This window comes from Zingiber officinale, chromosome 7A (genome assembly GCF_018446385.1).
Source record: "Zingiber officinale cultivar Zhangliang chromosome 7A, Zo_v1.1, whole genome shotgun sequence".
NCBI classification, from domain to species: domain Eukaryota; kingdom Viridiplantae; phylum Streptophyta; class Magnoliopsida; order Zingiberales; family Zingiberaceae; genus Zingiber; species Zingiber officinale.
This window is the reverse complement of record NC_055998.1, coordinates 16,727,130-16,752,334: the sequence shown is the minus strand read 5'-3', so window position 1 is coordinate 16,752,334 and position 25,205 is coordinate 16,727,130. Positions and strand designations below refer to the sequence as shown.

The 25,205-nt window shown below is 36.9% G+C and overlaps 2 protein-coding genes across 3 annotated transcripts; one reads left to right on the top strand and one right to left on the bottom strand.

The window, feature by feature from the left end:
• The first annotated feature begins 391 nt into the window (after positions 1-391).
• On the top strand, positions 392-16,658 carry LOC122001060 (glucose-6-phosphate 1-dehydrogenase, cytoplasmic isoform-like). 2 transcript variants are annotated; one of them, XM_042555630.1, is made up of 16 exons: positions 392-543; positions 1,391-1,630; positions 3,578-3,663; positions 7,383-7,443; positions 7,525-7,711; positions 8,861-9,018; positions 9,151-9,219; positions 12,334-12,392; positions 12,482-12,518; positions 13,941-14,012; positions 14,198-14,345; positions 14,606-14,701; positions 14,979-15,049; positions 15,590-15,705; positions 16,238-16,283; positions 16,357-16,658. In XM_042555630.1, exons 2-16 carry the CDS (start codon positions 1,427-1,429, stop codon positions 16,525-16,527), a joined length of 1,581 nt encoding a protein of 526 aa, XP_042411564.1. In that variant the 5' UTR covers positions 392-543; positions 1,391-1,426; the 3' UTR covers positions 16,528-16,658. The 2 variants fall into 2 exon arrangements, with proteins under 2 accessions (XP_042411564.1, XP_042411565.1); XM_042555631.1 differs by lacking the exon at positions 392-543 and adding an exon at positions 544-679.
• Positions 16,659-17,301: 643 nt separating this feature from the next.
• Positions 17,302-17,874, bottom strand: LOC121999238. Its single transcript, XM_042553943.1, has one exon. It carries the CDS (start codon positions 17,872-17,874, stop codon positions 17,302-17,304), a length of 573 nt encoding a protein of 190 aa, XP_042409877.1.
• Between the last annotated feature and the right edge of the window lie 7,331 nt (positions 17,875-25,205).

Here is a 25,205-nt window from a genome sequence, read left to right as displayed (position 1 = left end):
AAAATATTAAAATATCAGTTCATTTGTTTTTGTCTATTTTTTGTTTAACTTTAAATAGTGGGAGACGACACGGAACACGTGGTAAAGGTCCCCTTTAATTGGTTGGCTCGCGCCATATCCTAATCGATCGGTTTCAACGGCTGTGATCCTTCAATCTAGCAGCCGTGGTGGCACCTGCGGCCATGGATGTAATTACCCTCACCCATACGCCGTGCGCTCACCCATACGATTAAATTGAAACCTGACAACTATACACCAAACCTACCACCCCTACTGCCTACACACGCTGCTTTCTTATTCCCGACAAGTCGTCGCGTATAGCATTCACGTACGTTCTACCAGTTCAGTTAGGTCAAGGTAAAATATCTTTTTTTCCCTTTCCAGTGGATTTATGCTGGTCTCTTCTCCGTTGTATTCGGTGGCAGGTAAACGTGAAAGGAAAAGAGGGCAAGTAACTAAGCGAACAGAAGGCGCAATGATCTGAGCAGCGGGTATAAGATAACGGAGCTGCCCCCAATTCCGTCTTCCCCATCTACTGGGAAGGTTTGTTCTTGCTTTCTTTGCTCTTTCCTATTCTGCGAATCTGTGCTGGAGCTTTTCCCCTTTTGGGATAGTAGCTATTGGTGTTTTGTATCAAGAAGGGATTTTTTTTTTTTACTCATGGCGGTGTTTGTCCTTGGTGAGATGGTTCTTAATCGATACTTTGTTGACTATGTTGACGATTCTTGTGTTTTCTTTTTGTTTTTGTTCTCTTTGGGAGAGATTGCTCTGCTTCGGATGAATCTAAGCTTTTTCTTCGTTACTACTCCGGTATTTTGGAGGTGCGGTTGTTTATTCAGTCGATTCGCAGTAATCCGAGATTATCCACTTAAGATTTATGGTAGTAAGTAAATCTACGCAGAGCTGAAGGTAGATGGACCATAAAAACATAAGGATCTCAGGCCCCAGCATCCAAGCTCCTACTTGTTCACTCGTAATTTAATATTCTAATAGTAACACATTTACCTTTATTTGCTTAATGTCCAGACTCTTGATTAGATTATCCAACATTTTGCATATTTAAAAACTTCTTTTCGTTTGTTGAATTTAGAAAAAAAGATTCCTTCACAGTTTTGTATTCCCCCTTTTGAAATTGATGCTATTAAATTTGTTGTGGTTGTTGTTATCTCCATCGTTTCAGTATTTGTTGTTGCTTTTGTATTCTTTGAAGATAGAGATTAATCATAAGATATTTCTCATGAATCTCTATCTTTAGTTCATGCTTACATTCTTTCCCTCTCCCCCCACAGTAAAAAGCCCCTTACTTTTTGAATCCATTAGTTCCTAAAAATATATGCTACATTCTCCATTGACAAATGATTGTTTTTGTATATACCTATGCAATTCTCAGGTTTGAAAGAATAAGCTTGACATACTGTGGTCAGCCATGTCAAAGGGATGCAATGTATTGAATTCAATTTTGCGGCATGTGCCATCAGAAAGTGGCAATACTAAGGATGAATCACTTTCAGAAGAAAAGGACATGGGACTTGTGAGGGAGGTTGGCTGTCTGTCCATAATTGTGCTTGGTGCTTCAGGAGATCTTGCGAAAAAGAAAACATTTCCTGCACTTTTCCACCTTTTCCTTCAGGTTTGTAGTGTGCACATGCCCACACGCGCGCGCGCACACACACACATATATGAATTTAACATGTTTCGATTGATATTTTATGCCATGATATTAGATCCATATACATTACTTTTCCCTTTGCTATCTAGAAGACAAATGCTGTCTTTGTGACTGCAATTTTTTTCTTCAACTGATTTCTAAAGCCATCCTATCCTGTTTTTGATTGTTTTGAGGTTCAGATTCTATTGAATTCATGGGCTCATCAATTGTGTACTATGATTGTTGAGAAATTTCTTTAGTCACTATGATTGTCAATTTACTTTGTTATTACTATTGTGTCCCTGGATGTTGATAGTGGATACTCCTTTTGCCTATATAATTTCAAGCTTTGCAATATGAACTTCATGGTTCCTATATGAAATGAATGGTGCGACTTTGCTTATGGAATTACTGGGAATGGATTTGGCGGACGGATTTTTTATGGGACAGTGATTGGTATTTGAAATGTATACTTTTTTGTATGGCTTTTAGGAAGTCTGCTGATCTTAGGCAATAGCCTAGCTCTATGATTTGTAAGAATATGGTATCCTAGGTCAGTGAAAATGCATTTCCCAATAATCCTAAGTTATTAGAAAATGGATAGAATTATTAACCCAGGGCGTGCAGTCATTCTTTGTTCTTTGACCTTTTTTTTTGTTTAAATAACTAAATTGTGTTCCATATATTAGATCATCGATAATACCTGCTTAAAATTTTATTTTTTAGGTCATTGCATTTCTAAAGTTATCTTAAACTTGGTTAATCATGAGGGTAAATCTTGTTGAAGATAGTTTTGAGCATGATTTTAAATGTGGTTCCATGTTGGTGGTCACAAGAAAAACGTCCTATTTCACTTGCTCAACCACACATGGAACAAGTCGAGATAGGAAGAACAAGGATTTTCTTTTATGACTTATGAGTGTTTTTCAACCATCTTCTGTGAGCAAGAGGACTTGAAACAACTTCTTTGCAACAACTCAGAACTACTTCACACAACTTGTGGACAACTTTTGCGAATGGAGGCGCTTCTTCAAGCCCCACAACTCATACTGCTCCAACAAAGATCAAAATGACTCACAAACAACTCCATGAAGACTGCACAACTCGAGATTTGGCTCCATGAGGATTTTTTTCCACAAACAACTTTGGGAGGATCACACGAGTTCCACCAGGGTTTTCTTTTAATTCAAAAACAACTTTGGGAGAGATGAAGTGTCAATAATATTCATCCATTAAAGAAGAATCCACAAAATAGCTCCTCCAAGTATTTTTCTTCTTTTATCTCGTTCTACCTTCCACCTCCAATTTCTCATTGATGTCATGTGTTGGCACTCTGACACAATACCGAACTGTCTCTTTCCAGTCGGCAACTGAAACTCTATTTAAGAAACGAGATTTTAAAATTTGATCGTAAACGAGTAATTTTGAAACGAAAAACATACTCGGTTTACCCCATCTTTGGCATGGTTTCATTTAGTTATTATTTGTTTTAGGGTATGCAAGCATGTTTTAGTTTGTATAGTTGGTAAGATATTTCTGTGTTTTGCTTTAATCTGGGTTATTTTTAGGATTTCCTTCATAATTTAAGCTTACATGTTAGGAAATTTGAAGAGCATGACTAATCAAAGGCAATTTACTAGGATCTGCAATAAGGTGCTAGCCATGTGAAATTCTTATTGGGACATAGAACGAAAACAAATTCCATGTTTTCCAGTTGTAATATTGTTAACTTTCTTTTTATTTTGATATGTGAAATTGATTTGATTACTCTAATTAATTGAATGAAGGGAAGCCTTGGAGCAATGGTAAAGTTGCCGCTATGTGACCTTGTGGTCACGGGTTGTCCTTTTTTTTTACTCTGATTAACTGAGTAGAATTATAGATGCAAGTACTTCAACTAATGTATTTGTATTATGTGGAGATATACAGGGATTCCTGCAGGAGGATGATGTACATATATTTGGTTATGCCAGGACAAAGCTTTCAGATGATGATCTTAGAGCACGCATCCGTGGGTAAGATTGTATTTTTTTCATATAAATTTCTTCACAGTTCATCCTTAGCTTCATTAATAACTTCACATATCTAATACAAAATTCCTTTGCAAAATGTTAAATACCATCAATAACTTTGATCATTTGAGTATTTGATTATATTCTGGGTTCTTTTGACCTAATATCTAGTCTTGTATCAGATTTCTTGCTATATTTATTGTCTGAGAAATATTATGGAGTCCTAGATAGTTAACGTGTAGATTTTAAAGAGGGGGAAAAAAAATCTAATTTTAATTATGTTGATATAAAGTATATTTATGATGTTCTAGCTTCTCATGTTAAAACTACTAGGATTATGACAAATGATTTTTATACTATGAATGTTGGTTCACTTTAAGGGTGTGTTTGGTTCAAGTTATCATTGATAACCTTGGTTATGAGGAATAAAACATAATCTAACGTTGTTTGGTTCAATCTTATGTAATTTAGAAACACTTATTTGATTTTACTTTATTACCCACAATAAGACAAAGTCTCAACATGTTCAGTATTTTTGAAACCGAGATCATTGTCATCGCCTCTAAACAAAAGGCTGATTGTGAGAATCAAAGACGAACCCAGAGGACAAATATCTGTGTTTTACATTCACAGGTATCTGCGGGAACTACATTCGGTGATTCATTTCCTTTTGCTGGGAATGTATTTTTTGTGCCCTTCTTCCATCTTGGTTCCAAATCGATTGTTAACATTTCTTCCATGGTCACTATTGTCCTGCAAAAGATGGATACAGAAGATAGAGTACGGTTAACAAAATGATCCAAACTAATTGAATAAGCTCAATATTAGTCAAGAAGGCAAGTCGACTCCCGCAAAAGCTTACCCGGTGTCCCTAGGATTGAACCTAAACGGGGTCGGGCCATCCCCGCCGCTAGAGAAAAAGGTGGCGCCTCTTGGAACACCAGCACCCGGCGGTGGGATCTGGCCCTTGAGTCCCTCCACACCGTAGTGGTTGTAGACAACCTGCTTTTGGGTATCTATAACAGAGGCAAAAGAAAAGGCAAAAGATGAGATTGATCTTTAATTAGAAAGAGAAATCGAAGAGGGAGAGGCTCTGATTTGAGCCTCATAAGCTTTCGATCGCCAACAGTCCGATGTAGAACAAGTTGTCCCCTTCATCCGCCCCTCCCTGCCTCCGCTCCTTCCTGGCCTAGACGACCGCTTGCCCTCCTTCGCACGCAGAACCGCGAGGATGATTTTGGAAAAATTTTGTTGTTAACTCTAGAATGAAGAAAACCCCTAGGCTTCCAAGGTAATCAGATTCCTCTTTTTGCTAACATTTTAGTGATGTGTCAGGCATCCTTCATTCTTGAGAATTGCCGATTACCTAAACCAAACAGGGTTTCTGTTGATAACTATGGATGGATAACCAAGGTTATCAAGGATAATCCTAACCAAATGTACCCTTAGGATGCGTTTGGTTCAATTTATCATACATAACTTTTTTGGTTCAAGGCAAAAAAAAAATCTCAGCTCTGGGATCGCCGTCGCTGTGGAGTTTGGTTCTTTAGGCGACTTCCTCCACCATCGACCTCTCCTCAGCCAGATGAATAAACCCAAAATAAATACAAATTAAGGGAGTTGAAAAATGATGCAAGAACAGAACTATTGAACTGAGAAAACAGTGTGCTACTTTCTCTTCCCAAGAACAATAGGAACCTACTCTCCAATAATGACTCTTAAGGTTCCTTCATTACATATGGCAGGTGGAAAATAAAGGAAGAACTAGAAGCTGATCAAAAAGACTAATAGAACCAAATTCAAGGAGAGAAATTTGAGAAGGCTATAAATAGCAGTAAAAGCAAAAGAACAAGCTAAACCAGCTCAATCGCACAGCAACTGATTAGTTGTTCTCACATGCTTATCAATTTAGCTAGCTGCTAATGCTTCTATCTTCTTCGCTGCCATGCTTGCTTAAGGACATGGAGTAGTACCCGAGGTACCAACGAACAAATTTCTTGAGTCCGGAATGGAGGGAAGTCGTTGGATGGTAACCAAGCTCCTCCTCCGTGAGCGTAATATTAGCGTGGGTGAATTGTACGTCGCTGTTCCCGGGCATTTTCACAAACTTCTTGACAGCCTTAACCTTGAGAAGCTGCTCGAGGATAGAGACTAAATCCGAGACAAAAACAAGGGAAGTGTTGCTGAGGTTAGCGAGGGTGTGGCGGACGCCGGCCTGGCCCGCGAGGTGCACCACGTGAGAGATTGGCACCACACCGAACAGCTTGCGGAGCAGTGCGGCGTAGTTGATGTTGCCCTAGACGATGAAGATAGCCGCACAGTCGAGTAGCATCCGGCATGCCTGCTTCAGGTCGAGATCGTAGTAGGCGTTGAAGTTGTCGAGGCTGAGGATGCCGTAGCAGCAGCGCTCGAGGATGGTAGCCACACGCTTGCATCCCGACGAACCCAGCGACCCCAATGACGAGGAAAAACCTCCCGGAGGTAGGAGCAGACATGCTTCTCCTCGGCAGGACCGCCCCAGGATGGACTCGTGCTCATGCCGAAGGAGCGGTAGGTGCTAGAGAGGGAGGAGGAAGGTGGGAACGGGGAGAAGGGGGAGAAGGGGAGAGGAGGAACATAGCGAGGGCGAGGGCAAAGAAAGACCAAAATTTTTCGTTAACCCCGGAACCACCCAAAACCTAACATTTCGGAGGTAATCAAATTCCGGGTTTATGCCCCCCATTTGCTGACGTGTTGGGCATGCACTATTACTTGGGAATCACTTATTACTTAAACCAAACATGATTTTTGTTGATAACTTTGGATAGATAACCAAGGTTATCAACAATAATCCCGAACCAAACACACTCTAAGGGTCATCTCTAATTCCTTCTGCTTTTGGATTAGCACTCGATGAACTCATTAGACATTCGCGATAAGCTTCTTTGATGTATAGTAATTGCAAAATGTTATAGTGTTGATTGATAGGGCAATCCGGTGCACGAAACTCCCTCGGGGTTCCGGGGAAGGGTCGAACCACACTAGTCTATTGTACACCGTCTTACCCTGCATTGCAAGAGATTGTTTTCACGACTTGAACCCTTGACTACAAGGTCACACGGCTGTACTTTTATTTATGCGCCAAAGCTCCCCTTCTATAGTGTTCATTGATAATAAATTGTGGAGAGAAACTTTAGAAACAAATTTTTTGTTACATCGAACAAAAGTTTAATTTATACAATATGATTTCAACAATAAAGTAAATTAGTGAATCATTACGATGGACGGGCAAGAATTATAACTAGGGGTTTGTAGATTTGGGATCTATTATTTAGCAAGGAGACATATATAATGAATGTATCATGGAACATGAGTTGACGGCTTAAGTATAGTGAGACTGAAGAAAGTTTTGTCTGATGTAATTAGATGTGTTTTAAAAGATATGAATATTACTAGTGATATATTGATATGACCAAGTTAATGGCGGATAAGCTTCATATAGCTGACTCCAACTTCTCCTTCTTATTGTTCTATATATAATCTTGAATCACAGTGCTTGTTCTATGTTTTATGTACATCTAGACAAAGAAGAGAAGGTTAACTTGCATTATTCCAGAGAACTTATTGAATCCTATCTTTGGTTGATGCATGGAATCACAAAAAGTTCACTAGTTAGGGATTTATTATAGAACTTTTGTTTGTTCTGTATCTAGTTCATTAATCTTTGTATATGTGATGTTCAGATATCTACAGAAAGGTGTTTCAGCTGAGCAAGAGGATGTTCTGTCAAGGTTCTTGCAATTGGTAAATTAATCATATATCTTCTCCCTATCTGAGATTTTGTGAATTTGGGAAATAAGAGTTTTTTGTAATTTTACTTTGCAGATTAAATATGTCAGTGGTTCATATGACAGTGCAGATGGATTCCAACTATTGAACAAGGCAATTTCTGAGCATGAGATATCAAAAAATAGCCATCCAGGAATTTCTCGCAGGCTATTTTACTTGGCACTTCCACCATCTGTTTATCCTTCTGTTTGCAGAATGATAAGACTATACTGCACAAATACATGTAAGCTCCTGTGAATTCAATAAGATGCTCAAATCACTAAATTAGTTGATGAAACTTTGGTAGTTCTCCCAGGAATGCCCCTAATTTTCAGAATTTGCTAGTACTAGGAGCACACATTTTCCCTAAATGACAATTTTACCCTTACTTGCCCCATGAAAGTGTGTATTACTCTCTAGTGTTAGTAGACAATCGCATATATTTATTAGTGTAAAATAAATATAAAGCTTATCTACACTCAAACCATTTTCTTTATCCTTTAAGCAGGAATTCTGAAAATAGAAGTGCTTGGTTAAATTTTTGAACTTGAGATTTTTTTAGGTGAATTGCCCATGTAGCTTTTCTAGGTAAATTAAAATCTGCATGTGCCTTCTAAATTTGTAAAACCTAGTTTTTCTCACATCACAATCAGTATGTATCTCCTCTTTCTCATTCTTATAATCCAAGCAAAGTAGTTAATGTATGCATTAGGATCTTCAAATTGTCTCTTATGGTAGGCATCTACTGTGCACTCTGTTTAAGAGTTTCCAGAATGATACATGTACATTAGTTTTTTAGCTGTGGTAGTTTGCATTTTCCATGCCAATTAAGAAGTTTACATTAAGAAATTCATTTTCCATAACAATACTTTAAAAACTACAATGTATCATTTTCCATGTCAATAGTTAAAGAAAGTTCCCATTATTGTGCACTATTTTAGTTTTAAGTCTTAACTATTGCTTTTCTTAGAAAACTTATGAACTCCTTTTCATGATTCTGTAATTAGGATTTCTTTTCCCAAGTCACCTTTGAGAGCCCATTCTGTGAGTTACACACCCTTCCACTATATGCTTGTCTAACTTTCTCTTCCTTCTTTTGCTTCCTGATCGTATTAAGTTGCTGCCTTTCTCCACTCCATCCAATGATGTGTAACACATGTTGTATAGCCAGGGCAGAATAGCTATTTATCTGTCTCAATAATGGCTTTGTATTTCAGGGAGGTCATGAAATCTGACTCTGTTGCAGTCTGCTATTGTAGTGTAGTCTGCTATTGTAGCATTTGAGATGCACATTTAAGTACTTAGATGTGCTCTATGAGGATAATTTGAAGTATCTTTTTCTTGATTCTTCTGTCTCATAAGCTAATCTTTCCTGGTTTTAAATACTTATCAGCTGATCTTGGTGGGTGGACTCGCATAGTTGTTGAGAAACCTTTTGGAAAGGACCTTAATTCTGCAGAAGATTTAAGCGCTCAGCTTGGAGAGCTATTTACCGAAGAACAGCTGTATCGAATTGATCACTACCTGGGAAAGGAGTTGGTTCAGAACTTGGTAATTCTTTAAAATTATAGCTGACATTCTTCATTTTCTGAAGAAATTGGAAGGCGAGAAACCGAATCAGGCTTCTTTCAATTTTTGGCATTGGCTTACTCAATCTCCTTTTTTTTCTTCTTGAATTTGCAGCTTGTACTGCGGTTTGCAAATCGATTATTTTTACCGCTTTGGAATCGTGACAACATTGATAATATGCAGGTAAGTTTTCCTCCTATATTTGCTTTGATTTGAGAAAAATAAATAAATTGATCCACGAAGATAGTCTAGATGCATGCTATCATGTTTATCATCAAGGTATAAAATTTTGACCCGTGCCGTTGTTTTGATCCTGGACCGGAACGATATGGTTTCGGTCCTAGACTGGAATGATACGATTTCAGTCCTGGACCGAAACGATACGGTTTCGGTACCATACCGTGCCGTGCTAATATAGTTTTGGTATTTTTAAATATAAAATATATTAATTAAAAAATAAACAGTATAAAAAATAATCTTTAAAACAGGGAAAAAAATGAAAATAGATAAATAAATAAAAATTTTATTATAATTTTTAAATTAAATAAATGGAATATAAAATTAATTAGATAATTCTATTAGGGTTTAATAAAACCTCTTTAGATTATCTCCATCATAGTTAGGAGTTGAATAAAATAATTAACCTAAGTTTAATTTTAAAAAAAATCTGAAATCCGACACCACTAGCAAGCTCGCGTGGGGTTGCGTGACCCCTTAGCCATGCCCACGGGGATCTCGTGACTCCTCCGGCGTGACCGCAATGGTCGTGCACCCCTTTGCAGTGGCCGCAAGGTCGCGCGACGCCTCCGCGGCGACAGCGGAAGGGTTATGCTACCCCTTCGCTGCTGTTGCTGGGTCGAGCAACCCCTCTACTGCGGCCACGGGATCGCGCAACACGTCGCAGCTGACATGGGTCTGGTCGTGCCGGTGCCGAGGTCGCCGAGCGGAACGAGATGTTTCCCCCGTTTCGACCGTCTAGGCACGACACTTTAAACCATGCTTATCATTACATGATTCATAGTTTTCTTCCGGGCATGTCTTCTTGAACATTAAAAAAAAATTGAATTCTAGATTTTTCCTTTTGGTTGAACGTTTTTGATATGGATTAAGCATTGTAAATTGTCCCTTTTTTGATCTTCTGAAGAGAGCCCTCCACTGAATTTGCCTAAACTTTCCTTAGGTAATAAGTTATCTTTAGTGCAAACAAATTAATGTCCTTTCCTCAAAAAAGACCTCGAATCAAAGTTTTTCATTAGTAAGATCTCAACAATTAGTCTTGAAAAAGGTTGTGTTCAGTTTCAGATACAAGAAATTTCACATTTGGAAATATGGTATTGGATCACATTAAATCTTTTTATGGTACTGTTTATTGTGTTTATTCAACAGTCTTCCTTCCTCTTTTATCTGACATAGTCTCAGCAATTTGTTGGTGGTTTAACAATTATTATTTCCTCTAGTTAATAGCGACTTTTCTTCACTGTATCTTTGAGCAACCACTGAAATCTGAAGGATCTAAAACAGGCATGAGTTTAGTCCCACATTAGCAAAACATTGGGCGTCATGTGTCTTGAGGGACAATAGTCTCCGTATCCCCTAGTCATCCTTGAGGCATCTTTTGCAAATGGATAAAATAAGTCTTGTAGAGTGAGCAATGCCACAGAATCTGCATTAGTTTAGTTCAAATGCTAAAAGTTCATGAATCTGCCCTTGATAGATTGATGGCCCATGTACATTTCTAAAGTCGATGACCCTTGGAGGGGGCTTATTAAGGGTGCTTACTTTCACTGTTGGGATTCAATCAAAGTCCCACATTGGAAAGATTTGGGAAAGATCATGGGGTTAAAAGGATGTAGGATATCTCCATTGGTATGAGGCCTTTTGGGGAGAGCCCAAGAGCAAAGTCATGAGGGCCTAGGCCCAAAGTGGACAATATCATGTCATTGTGAAGATATGTGGACATCCTTTGGGCACAACAAATTGGTATAAGAGCTATAGGTTTTGGCGGATTTCTTCAACATGTTGGAAACGACTTTTGCGAAGTTTGATCTGGTGAAGTTTGACGGAACCGGAAACTTCGGATTATGGCAGAGAAGAGTCAAGGACTTGTTGGTGCAGAGAACAAAGGTAGTTCGGCAAAGTCTTATCTCCATTGGTATGAGTCCTTTTGGGGAGAGCCATGAGGGCATAGGCCCAAAGTGGACAATATCATACCATTGTGGAGATATGTAAACATCCTTTGGGCACAACATTCACATTTATCAGGTGTCAATTGTGGAGGGGCTAAATGCCTTTGTTCTTTGGGATTTAACCAAGGAATGTACAAATCTCTCAATCAGCAAAATTGCCTTAGCAAGTTCATCTTCTTAAATCAATGTGCTAATTCTAAGCATGTAATTGTGAGAATATCTCTACTGATATTTGGAAAATATATAAGAAAAAGGATGAGAAAAATAATTCCTTTTGCACAGTGGAAATTTCAGTTTTCTAGTATGTTGGCACATGCTGTAGGTAGGTATCAATAAACCATACCGACCTAATTCAGTAATACATGGGAAAGAAAAGAAGAACTATAGGGGGAAAAAATATGAGGATCACTATCATGAGCCCTAACTGAGGCGAGCCACTTCTGACCGCTTGCAAGATGGCACTCATCATCAACAATGACACAAGCCCCTTAACCTCCTTTTAGGTTCTTCCTTTTATTTACTTCCACTCATTTTTTTTCTTTTTCATTCATCCACTTTTCCATACTTTAGAGTTAATGCTGATTGTGAAAGGTACTATGATTGATTATATAGCAAGTACCAAAAGGAGATCTAATGATCTAATGAGAGACAAGGACAGATTGAGTGGATTAGAGGGCAAGGCGAATAACAAGAGGAGGAGATAGAAGAAGGGGAGGACGTGGGAGAAGATGAAGAACAAGAAATAGTGTTTTGAAAAGGGTTCTAGGTGGCTGCATATTACTATGCATCAGGAACCACTTCACTTGTAGCACATGAAATCTCTCATAGGCAACTGGCTTCAGTAAGGTGGGATTAGGTGGTCTGTCCAACCCACATTTGCAATGATCCAAAATATCAAAACTGTGATCCATTCAAAATCCTAAGTATTTCCTGTACTTGTCTTTTCTCAACTGTTCTAGGCTTATATGGTGTTTTTGCTCTTGTTAAAGAGGATTGATTCTTGTGAATGTGAAATAGATATATAAAAGTGACTGTGAAGTTGCATAGATCTCCAAAATGCATCTCTAATTTGTTAATTGATATCATGTAAAACATTTTCATGAATCTACAGATTGTGTTTAGAGAAGACTTTGGAACTGAAGGACGAGGAGGATACTTTGATGAATATGGGTATTTTTTATAAGAATGGGAATGGTCAACAGGTTTTAGTAAACTGATTGCATAATGGTTGAAAGCTAACCTCATTTATTATTTTACAGAATTATTCGTGATATCATTCAAAATCATTTGCTGCAGGTATTGGAAAATAAATGATGTTATTTTTCGTTGATGCATTACCTACCTGTATATTTTACATAATGAAATGAACTCCTAATTGATAGAAATATTTGTAAGATTAGATTAGATATTCTCCCCTTATTTTTCTGATTTGTAAATTATTTATCTTGTTAAAGTGCAATAATTGTTCCTTTGAGTAGTGCATTAATAGGACATTGTGCATATATGCATAAGAGAAATCTTGATTTTGAGCTATTTGGTTGTACGCAAAGCTTCTTATAGGCAATTTCCAAGATACCCAGTGAGTTAGACTACTTGTAGCATGCATGTTATTCTACGGAATATGATCTATGATCTCCAACATTAAGTTATAATACAGTTATTGCTGACTAGACATGGTACGTGTAGATTATTTTGTTGATCTTAAAATGATTTCTAGAAAAATACTTCTTCTATAGCTGTTTTCAATATTTTCCATACCCTCATTGACCGACCAACTTAATTAAAATAAACTATTGTCTGAAATAAATAGAAAGATTAACCTGAATTAGATAATTAATTATTCTAGACGTTTTGTAAACTGAAGGTCCACAACAATCCTGTAAAAGGGCAATTGATTTATTTTAACAAGTGATATAACCTTATAGAGTTCAACAGAGGACAACATTCTTGTAGATAACCTTATGTGTAGATTATTTTGTTGATCTTAAAATGATTTCTAGAAAAATACTTCGTCTATAGCTGTTTTCAATATTTTCCATACCCTCATTGACCGACCAACTTAATTAAAATAAACTATTGTCTGAAATACATAGAAAGATTAACCTGAATTAGATAATTAATTATTCTAGACTTTTGTATACTGAAGGTCCATAACAATCCTGTAAAAGGGCAATTGATTTATTTTAACAAGTGATATAACCTTATAGAGTTCAACAGAGGACAACATAGTCAGGACAATTATGGATTGTTGATGGTGATGCTGAATTATTCAAGAAATGTCATGAGAAGATTTTTTTGTGGATGACTGACTATGGACACATCATAAATTAATACTTTTGCATCACAAATAGGAAGCTCTAGTTAGGCGATGCGAAACTATGACAAATAGACACATCAAATGAAGAAGAGGAGGATACAAAAAAAAAAAAAGACTTGGTTAGCAATGATAAAACAAGATAAAAATTATTTAAATATAGATGATGATATAGTAAAAGATAGAGCCCAATGAAGTAGAAGGATCCATATAACCGACCCACTTAGTGGGATAAGGTTTGGTTGTTATTGCTACATCACAAATACGAACAAAGTTATGCTAGGCTTTTTGTGTTATATATATATATATATATATATATATATATATATATATACTTGATTTTGGAATCTTTTTACTATAATTTCTTCCATTCTCTTTAATTAATTGTAACCATATTGCTGCAGGTCCTTTGTTTGGTTGCTATGGAGAAACCTGTTTCACTTAAGCCTGAACACATTCGGGATGAGAAAGTGAAGGTCATACAGACATTTCATTTAATGCAAGAACAAACTTGCTTTAATCTTTACTTTCTCGCTTAATTTTTATCATCATTAACCAAACCCATTTTCTTGTCAGAAGTACATCAACAAATATGACATTTGTTTTCTCTGACCTGCAATAGCCTTGTGAATCTATCTTAATAGCATTTTTCATCCTTCAGGTTCTTCAGTCTGTGCTACCCATAAAACATGAAGAGGTAGTCCTCGGACAATATGAGGGCTATAAAGATGACCAAACTGTGTCTGACAGCTCAAACACCCCTACATTTGCTACTGTTGTTTTACATATACACAATGAAAGATGGGAAGGTTCAGTTTTTTTTCCCAACCTTGTTAATTTCACTTTCTTTGAATTTGTATATTTTTATTCAACCTTATGATTTGTTGTCTCTTTGAGTTCTTACATGACATAGAACCTGAGCTAGGTTTGTAATTATCATTGCCATAGCACTGCAGTGATACTGTGCGACAATGACCATCTAGTTTCATTATTAGAACAAAGTTTTCTGAATATTCATTTTTGTATAGCTCTCTCTTAGTTACTGATACTTAATAATCATACAATACAGGTGTCCCTTTTATATTAAAGGCAGGAAAAGCTCTGGACAACAGGAAAGCTGAAATTCGTATTCAGTTTAAGGATGTTCCTGGTGACATCTTCAAATGTATGTCATTTAAATTTTTGTTACCCTCTCTTTCATTTCTTTTTATAATCTCCTGTTGATGGGTCTCTTGTTCCAGCACCTCAATTATTGAATAACAATTCGATTAAGACAGTCTTGTAGAGTTCTTCATTGAATAATTTAGTATAGTTGATGCCTCTACCATATCTCATTTTCTTGTCCAATTTTTAAGTTTACTTTCACTATTTTATTTACTTAAACGAATTCAACTTACAGTGCTCTCATTTTTTATCTGAATTTATCATTGTTAATGTGCAAGGTAAAAAGCAAGGGAGAAATGAATTTGTCATTCGCTTGCAACCATTAGAAGCCATGTATATGAAGCTAACAGTAAGTTCAATATGATTCTCAGGGCCTATACAATCATTTTGCATTGCAAGAGCTATCCCATAGATGGTACTACCTAAGTCATGTTCGGCCTTTTGATTTCATGTTAAGGAGTCATTAAATTTAAGAATAAATCTGTTTTTTTTTAAAAGACAGCTATAAGAGCCCTCGAACACTCACATTTGAGTAAAGTTCTTTGAATCAAAGACTTTGACAACTTCCAAGTCCCTTACCATCTACACTAGCTGGCATCCTCTCCTGTTATTTTGATATTTATTCTTCTTCTAACATTCTTCCTTCTGCACATCAAAAATAAAGAAGAATACCACGATTAGCCCCCAATGCCTTGTTTCTGGTTGGTGTAAACATCAGCTGGAATTGCGAGATCCTTGTAGTTGTAGGTGACTGTCATATGGTGAAGTAATTTTCATCAGTGTGTCTATTTCATGCTCGGAGTATATTGCATGTTTCTGCTTTTGCAGCTTCTAAGTTTTGTATCATGTCATGTTCTTTATATTTGTTTTCTTTTTCTATGTGCTGCAGCTCAAGAAACCTGGATTGGAAATGTCAACAATACAAAGTGAATTAGATTTATCCTATGGGCTAAGATATCAAGACGTCAAAATCCCAGAGGCATATGAGCGGTTAATCTTGGACACGTATGTTCTATATGTGATAACTCTTTATTGTTGCCTTTTCTATATATTGCTTTTCAATACAAGTAGTATAATCATGAATAATTTAACATGTAAACTGATTGATGTCAAGAACCAATATATTTGTCCTGCCTTCCAAAATAATTTCAGTTGTTAGTGAGTTTGACACATACTTTGATCCTCTAATCAACTTGTACAGATGGTCCAAGTTTCAGTTCCCGAAATGAGAAAACATATATCAAACAATTTTTATGACCTAAAAGAGTTTAGAGGAAGCTGATGATGCTAAAACCACACAAGGATCACAAATCCTGACTTGGAAAATCGTACATCCATTTTACATTTTGTCACCATCTTTTGCATTTCTAAGCTTATGGTTGTTGTTGATAAAGCTTGTAGTTTCTAATCCACGTTTCATTTTTCCTACATGCTCAAACAGCTAATTCCAGTTTGAACTTTCAATTTCTCTTTATTCCCCGCATCATCAAAGAAACTATATTTTGACGACTATCTTGTTCAATGCAATGCTTGACAGAATAAGGGGTGACCAGCAGCACTTCGTGCGCAGAGATGAACTGAAAGTATGTCTTGTCATACCTAATCCATGTAAATTAACTAAGAATAGGATCTTATTGTTTTGTATGGATATCGCAGGTAGCATGGCAGATATTTACACCTCTTCTGCACAGTATTGATAATGGAGAATTGAAGCCTATTGCGTATAAACCGGGAAGCCGTGGACCAGAAGAGGCAGATGAATTGCTAGCCAGAGCAGGGTATGTGCAAACACACGGCTACATATGGATTCCACCCACCCTAGAATAGCTTGTTTTATATGAATGTACTTTATATGAGAATCAACTGTTGCTGCATTAAGGGCGTATCTAATGTTTTATGCCTCTCGCTTGTACTCTGCCGTGATCATGTTTTGGAATAAATGGAGTTGTTTGTCTCCAGGATGCTGCATGGATGAGTTGTAGGCTTGTGTTGAGTGCAGCGTTTAGAAGAATTTTACCAGAAAATTTCAGTGAATATGATTTGATAATTCAGTAAAGTTCTGGTATTGCTTCTGTCATTATAAAAAAAATATCATAACCTCAAAACACTAAATTTTCTATTAAAATCAATTATTTTACAGAAACTATTATAAAAAATGGTACCTTTAGTTATCTCTTTAGTTATGAGTTTTAATATTCTGCCACCTTATTCACATGTAGGACGCGCAGGATTAGATTCCTGCTTTAGTTCTAGTGACTTTGCAAATGAAAGTACAAAGGATTGATTTTAATCAACATACTTTAAACCTCTTTATATCTCAAGAATCATAAAGTTAATTTATTATTGGGTTATCTTCTATTTTTATTTTTTACAGAGTATTTAGACTTTTAAATTTATCGTTTTACTCTTCATATTTTTACAATTACTATTAAAATGTTCTTTATAATTTACATTTATAAATACCATTAATTGGTCCATATTCTTTTTCTGAAGAAAGAAGATTCCCACAAGCCAAAGAACAAAAACACTCCCCGTATTTACTTAAGTACACACATTTTATAATTATACGGCCGGCGCCGCCTTCGTCCTAATGGCTAGAGCCTAGAGACTCAGGCTTAGCGCCGCCTTTACATCGAGCCTCCACGCGCTCCCACCGCCGTCCAACCTCCACACGTCGCACGGCGCCGCAAGCGATGAGGCCGAGCAGGCCGCCTTTCCCCTCCACGGCCGCCTCGAGTAGTGCACCCTAACCCTGCAAGTGAATGCCCGGCACGCCTCTGCCGCCGCCGGAATTGCCCCCCTCGCCACCAGCCCCACTCGCACCTGCTCCTCCTCTTCCGCAGTCCACCTGCCTTCGAGAGACCCTCCGGACACCATCCTCCGGTACGCATCGTTGGTCCAGGTGACCCTGCCCCACTCGTCGGACACGAACCCAGGGGAGTCGTCCGCCGACAGCGCCGCCTGCACAGCCTCGTCGCTCCGCCACGGCACCTCCCCCTCCCTCCACGTGTCCGTCACGCATTCCACCGTCACCCATGACCCCACCGCCGTCACCGGCCAAGCAACCCCTGTCGCCGCGGCCGTCTCGCCTGCCCGCCCTCGGCCCATCCACGCCGGCGCTAACGTAGCGGCGAGCAATTTTTCAGATCCAGCGCACCTTCGTTCCGCCGCCATGTCGTCCTTCCTCTCCGGCGTCTCCGGAATCAGGGAGAGAGTCACGATCGTCGGCGACGAGGACGTCGCCGACGAAGACGAGGCCGGGCCCTCCTTCGACGAAGAAGACCGCCCCGTCTCCATCTTCCGCGCCTTCCTCCCTCTGCAACCACCTGAGCCCTTTCGCCTTGTCTTCCTTCCGGCGGAGGACGACACCACGGCGACGGAGGCTGCTCCAGACGAGTCGACGACCGGCTTGGGAGCGATCGGGCGAAATCTGAGCATGATCCGGCCCATCCTCCACGCCGCCTCGGCGTCTCCCCTTCCGTACACGTCGATGCAGCAACCACCCCTCCGCTCCATCTCCGCCCTTTCGCTCGATCTCTCTGCTTTTGATCGTCTCTCTGTCTCTCTGCCTGACTCGGTCTCGGACTCAGCGAGCAAGAAACTTAAATAGCGTCGGAGCAGTCGGACGCGTGTCCACTTCAGCACGTGTCGGGGAGGCCGCCTCAAGCTGCCATTGGCTCAGTACAGGTGGCAGTAGTAGAGTACGTTTGAGCACATGGGAGAGATAAAAGTAAGGTTGAAATCGAGGCGGCACGTGGAGGAAGAAGACTGGAAGATGGCGGGCGAACCGGAACTCTTTCGGGGTGTGGGTGGGGAACATGGTGGGTGGTTTTTTGCTATTATTGGGTAAGAGATATAGGTGTCAGGAGGTTTTTATGGTAACGCTGATGGGAGATTATTGAACAGTTGACGCGTGGATAGGCTATGGCAACGTGGGCATCGCCGGCTAGAATGCTGACGTCGACAGAATCTATCGGAGTTGTCGTTTCCGATGTATGTAGCGTTAGCTACCCGCAATCTACTCGCCTCGTGATTGGTGAAAGAAATTGAAAATGTTGATGGAACCTTCCAGATGAAAGTTATGTGGCTGATAAATTTGACAAATCTGTTAATTTAGGGGACTAAACAGTCGGATTTTATATCCGACGTTCGGATCTTATTTCATCATATTTTTAATTTTTATTTCTATCCTCGTATTCGTGAATAGAATATCGATACTCAATCATAGCCATCAGAGAACAGATATTTTTTACACCAATATTTTCCTTTATTTCATCCAACTATCATTATCCAATAAAATCATAATTAACATCGTAAAAAAATATATAATTCAACAAAAAACACATATTAAAACATTTATAGAATACGATTAATTTAATTATATTCAATAAAAATATATTAGACACTAAAAGAATTATTATTTTTTTTAAAAAAAATCTTTTATATATATTTATTCAGATATTCGGATATGTATAGGATTCTAATACACCCACTTTCATTCTCAATTATTCAAATACTTATATTTAATTGTCGATTATTTAATCGGATAAAAAAAAACTCTTCATATCCTCTTCATTTAAATCAAATATTGGATCTTTTATTGTATTTGGTGAAAATTATCATCCCTAATAAAAAAATTATTGATTATTTATATTTATTTAACATTTTCAATTTTTTTTTTATGTTCAAATCCAAAATGCTTATTAGAGAAATTAACATGCTGTTTGGGGGCTCCACCAGGGAGACGATATTCGTTAAGAAGGTTTATTCACGACTGAGATTGGTAGGTTATCTTGAACCCAAAATTACCGACAATTGATTATCCATGATTAAATATTTCCCTATCCCAGCTGGAACACTCAACCCTAATTACTTATTAAAATAGCACCAACAGCAAACAGTAAATTTTTAATTTAATTTTAATAAAACACCTTTAATGGATTCTTTTCCCTTAATGAATCTCTCACGCTTACTTAACTTCCTTTCACACATCTTTGATCTCGAGTCAATTATAGGTTGCTACATCAACTTCGTTGGTAGGGCTCAAAATTAAGAAGAAATATCAACGATCGAGTTAACTCGCGTGTGATCGAGAACAAACAAATGTGCAATGACTCTACCTACAAAAGCGACATGAAATGCATTGATTGAAATTCTTCTACGTACCACCTCCCTCTGATTGGCTTCAAATCATATCCCTCTCTTATCAATGATCACTACATTCATCTAACATCTTCGTCAAGAGACGGTCTTACTCCGGAAGGTGCAACAAGTGGAGCAATTGCTCCCCGTTGCGAGAGGCAGTAGGCCCTTGTGAGTGTTTGCCTACTCCCTCTTCAATGTTATTTTCGACTACTTCCTGTTCGACCATAACACAATCTTAGATTAAGGATTCAAGAGAAAGCCGGATTCCCTAAAAATTTGTTGACGGATTGGAGTTCCATACTTCCAGAGTATTCAATTAGACATCAGATTTAATATATGAAAATTCGTTATATAAAAAATGTATATACTTTAAATATTTAATTTATAACAAGGGTAACAATAAAAAAAAAAATTAAGAGGGAAAATTGTTCTTATTACAACATCAACACTTAACTCTAATTAATATAAATAAACTATGTTGTGTTATAATATGGACTCTTCAATCTTTGATTAATATTATATTATACCAGCACTTTGAATCTAATCAATATTAATAATATATCATTATATTATATTATGGTAGTTACACTTTATAGTTTTTATTATATGTTTTATTTCTGATCCAGATCATGAGTATATTATAGTAGTTACGAATTATAATAGTTACAATATAAATAATTTATTTTTATCAATAATTATATAGTAATTATGAATTCGTAGTATAAAAATAAAAATAATTTTTTAAAAATAAATATATTGAGACGATGTAGAAAATGCTTTTTTATATAATAAATAAAAAAAAGATAGCCTTTTGACGATTCGAATAAAAGGACATCATTTTCATTATCATTTTCGTAATGGTAATATAAAATGTGAAAAATGAAGTGTAAATATCTATGGTTAGCAACGTATCAACGTCCATATCCAATAAGCTAATCAAGAATCCAACTCGCCATCGGACACGTAGCCCCTACGATGATAAAGATTAGATTTGAGATCTGTCGTCCGCCAATGGCAGCGCAACAGATTTGCTTGCTCATTGTGCGGATCGGCCTCGCGATTTGATTGGATTCCCAACGAAACCGGCAGGGTGGGCAGGGAACAGTTCGACCTCACCTTGCTCGCCTCGCTTCCGGTCGTGATCGTGATTTATAGGATGGCGATATTTTGCACCAACCGTCGACTATGCTTTAATCAAAGACATTTTCTCCTCCGAACTTTTACTCTAATCCTATGTTTAGATGAGGTGAGATAAGATTCATTAATAAAAAGGGAAAGGAGAGGAAAAAAAAAAAATATTTATTTTACCCTTATTAAAAGGGAGGGAAAGTTTATTTGAGAAGAAAGGGATAAAAATAAAGATTAAATATATAAATTTATAAAAATATTTTTTTATTTTTTTAATAAATCTACATGTGAAAAAATAAATAAGGATAAAATTAGAATAATTTTTTTCCCCCTTCTTTACACTCTAAATTAGGGTGTAAGAAATTTCGATGATTTCCAAATATGTAAAGAGAAGTTGTATCCTTCTCTCCCTTTCCCTTTCCCTTTCCCTTTCCCTTTCTCTTTCAAGACTCACTTTTTTCTAAACAAGTATAAAATTTTTTGTTACTCACGTTTATCCTTTTCTTCCTTTTACTCACAGGCTGATGGGCTATCTGTCCATTTATTTTTATTTTTATTTTTATTTTAACGGTCGGTGAAAATTTTCACGTGAGTTTATAATCTCCATTGATTTGGTATGAGATCGGATGGAATTTTACGTTGAGTTTTTTTCTCGGGCGCGCAATCAATGAGTCGATTATCTATGGACTCAATTGAACGGGCTAAATTGTAATCAGCTCTAGAGATGGGCTGATTAGTATTAATCCAATTTCATATTTTCCGTGATTCAATTTGTTTTGTTTATATGCCCGTTGGAATTTCGGAATTGCTAGTTAATTGGCAATTTTGACATTTTAAATGGTTAAAATTATTTGATTATTTTTTTTAAGTAATTACTACGATTGATTCATCGTTATTCTTTAAACTCTATAAATAAATTATTTATTTCATTATTTTATATTATTTTTCTACTATTGTATTTAAAGTTTGAAATTTAGATCGTTTTAAATTTTAATTAAAGAAAGTTCATGCGAAGAGTACAGGGAGGTAATTTGAGTTACCGTAAGTGTGTTTGCTTCAAGGTTAGTGTGAAGCCCTACCGGAAGAGACATCCCATGGAAGAGATTGCGATCAAATATATGACTTTGTGGGTGTTAAAAATAAATCTGATGTAACGATTCCATCTGAGTTGATCTAAAAAAATTCAAATTTAGGTCGAGAGTATAGGATTAAGTCTATATAAGTGGACTAAATCCAATTACGTACATATGGATGAGCTCAATCTTCATAAGTTTGGCTTACACTTAATTAGCGACACACAATTAATTATCATTAAGGAAATTAAACTCTAATTAAATGATCTAATACTTGATTGCATATAAAACAGATTTTAGATTAAATGAATGTCGATTCAATGTATAGATCCAATAACTCAATTCATTAACATTAATGAGTTGTTAATGAGATATGAGTTTTATGATAGATAATCTTCATAGGTTGGGCCAGATATATAAAGAAAAATATATAGTTTATTTAGGGCATGATGAATCGTGCTATCTTCCTCTTGATTCTTCTCCCTCATTGACAAGGACTTAGGGTTGTCAGCTCAATCTTGTGGAAGACATCCGCTGCGTTTGTAGGATTTCCGGTGACAAGTAAGAAGCAATAGTCCTTTGTGATGGATTCAGATTAGCTCTTCGCTAGCTATTATTTTAGTTTACAAATCACAAATTCACGAATAGAGGGTTCCAAATCAATTATTGTTTATCAATCGATTAGCATAAGGGCTAATCGATTTGGCTGCCTAGGTTTGTGAACAAAGGGTTCCCAAATCGATTGGGTTGATCAATTGATTTTTACCAATCGATTAGCATAAGGGCTAATCGATTGGGATGCTTAGAATTGTGCAAAGAGAGTTTCTAAATCGATCGATGGATCGATTGATTTTCACCAATTGATTGTCATGAGGAGTCAATCAATTACAGTTCATTGGGTTGTTGACATAGGATTTTTGAATTGATCGGCGGATCGATTGACATTCATCAATCGATTACACCAATCGATTAGAGTGGATGAACTTGCGAACAGTGGCCTTTGGAATCCATTAGGGAATCGATTGATATATACTAATCGATTACCAATGGTGAACAATCGATTATCATGCATATCAATTGATTCCCACCTATTGTTAATTGATTAAGAAGTATGTCGATCAATTGATATCTAATATCAATCAATTGATAACTAAATTAGTTCAATTTTCAACAATTTTTTCTGATATTCTTCTTTGCTTTTGTTGCTTAGTCGAACCTATACGATCGCTAAAACGAGAACTATTGAGGAGGTTAGGAGTATTAGCGTAGAGGGATGTATGTCTATGCTAAGAGTAATTAGCCCAAAGGAAAGTCATTCTTATGTCAGATATATGTTTAAGGAAGCTCACAAATTAAGTTAAATTTATAAGTCATGCACATAGTGTGTCGGCCTAAAGGAAATGACACTATAAGGCAAATTAAAAGTATTATGAGTGATAGTTGAAAACATAAGCTAAGGAAGCTCACAAATAAAATATCATGCGTATAATGCATCCACACAAATGAAGAAGAGTTATGTGGCAGATAAAGATAATTATGAGTTATTTGGAGAGTATCAATAGTAAATTACAATTTAATCCAAAGACTTGATGTAATCTTGTACTAGGTATCTCTATTAATGCTCATATAGTTACATGTTTTAGTTGTTGCATTTTATTATTGCACAACTATAAAAATACGTGCTTTGTTTATTAAATTAAGCTATATTCTTTGCTTTTGTTTATGTAGTACTCTCAATATCTTCTAATCTGAACAACATCCCTATATTTACTGGTACAAACTTTGGACAATGGAAAGAACATATTATAATTTTATTAGGCTGCATAGAGAGACTTTGCATTTATGTATGATCGCCTGCACCTTTGCCTAATGATTCCACTATGGATTAAAAGGTGATCTTTGACAAGTGGGAGCGATCAAATCACATGAGTTTAATGATCATGAAAATGTTTATTCTGAAATAACTTATGGTAGTACACTTTAGGAGCTAGAGGGGAGGAGGGTGATTAGCTCAAATTACTTCGTCTTGTTGATTTGTTGTAGTGAAAAAATTCGAAGCAATGCTAATATCCTAATTTACTTGGTACCCAATAAAGAAATGAATACACAATATAATAAACATCTTGCTTGATCTCTTATATCTTGTAGATGCCTCTTGGTGGTGAAAAATATAGCAGCACTTGTTCTCCCAAACACCCAAGAATCGGTGACTAAAAATTTGTATGAACGTTACCTTCCAATCTCGGTGAAAACCCTTTTCTAGGATTTACTCAACTCCTCCCAATCGATTCAACTATTCTCCAATTGATTGCCACATTATCCGACCATTCGCGTACTTGCAGAATGATTCTTTTTCGAACCCTAATCAATTGGTGGGTCATTCCAATCGATTCAGAGGGGTTTAATCGATTACTTAATCGATTCCACACCCCTCTGTGCTCTCGTAAAAAGGTCTTAATCTATTAGCCCAATCGATTAAGTCTTAATCGATTGTCTCAATCAATCATTTCTCCTCATGATAAAATAATGTCTAATAGATTCATCCAATTGATTAGCATGGCCGGAATTGATTGTCAATCGATTTCGTCACCTTCTGTTCTCGCAAGAAAAACCGTCATAATTGATTGGACCAATCGATTAGTCTTGGCCTAATTGATTGCCCTAATAGATAATGAAATGACCCGTGACTCCAACATATAAAGTACCATGTAATATTCTGAGAACCAAAGGAAATTGCATCATATATGAACTTCAAAACTCAACATATTCTTTTTTTTTTTTTGTAATAGAACTTGTAAGACTCCTACAAAACAAGGACATAGTCTCCAACTTGTATCAACATAACAAATAAAGGAACATAATTTATTAACATGCCCTTAGGTACCCCTGGACAGTGTGCTTCTCATTTCATCTCGTCTTATTAATTACTCCGCCTCCACATCTCCTATCACTTACTTGGTGTCATCTCCCTCACCTACATCATTTACATTGTGAGTCCACGGACACCACAAGCATATTCCACTAGTAGTTACATAATAGGAATATCCAGACAAGATCAAAACTAGGAAAAATGGAGTTAGATCTTACCTCTACTTAAAGTAAACTTAAGCATAACTTACTAGGAATTGAGTACTAGCAATACTGAGCATGAGCTTTCAT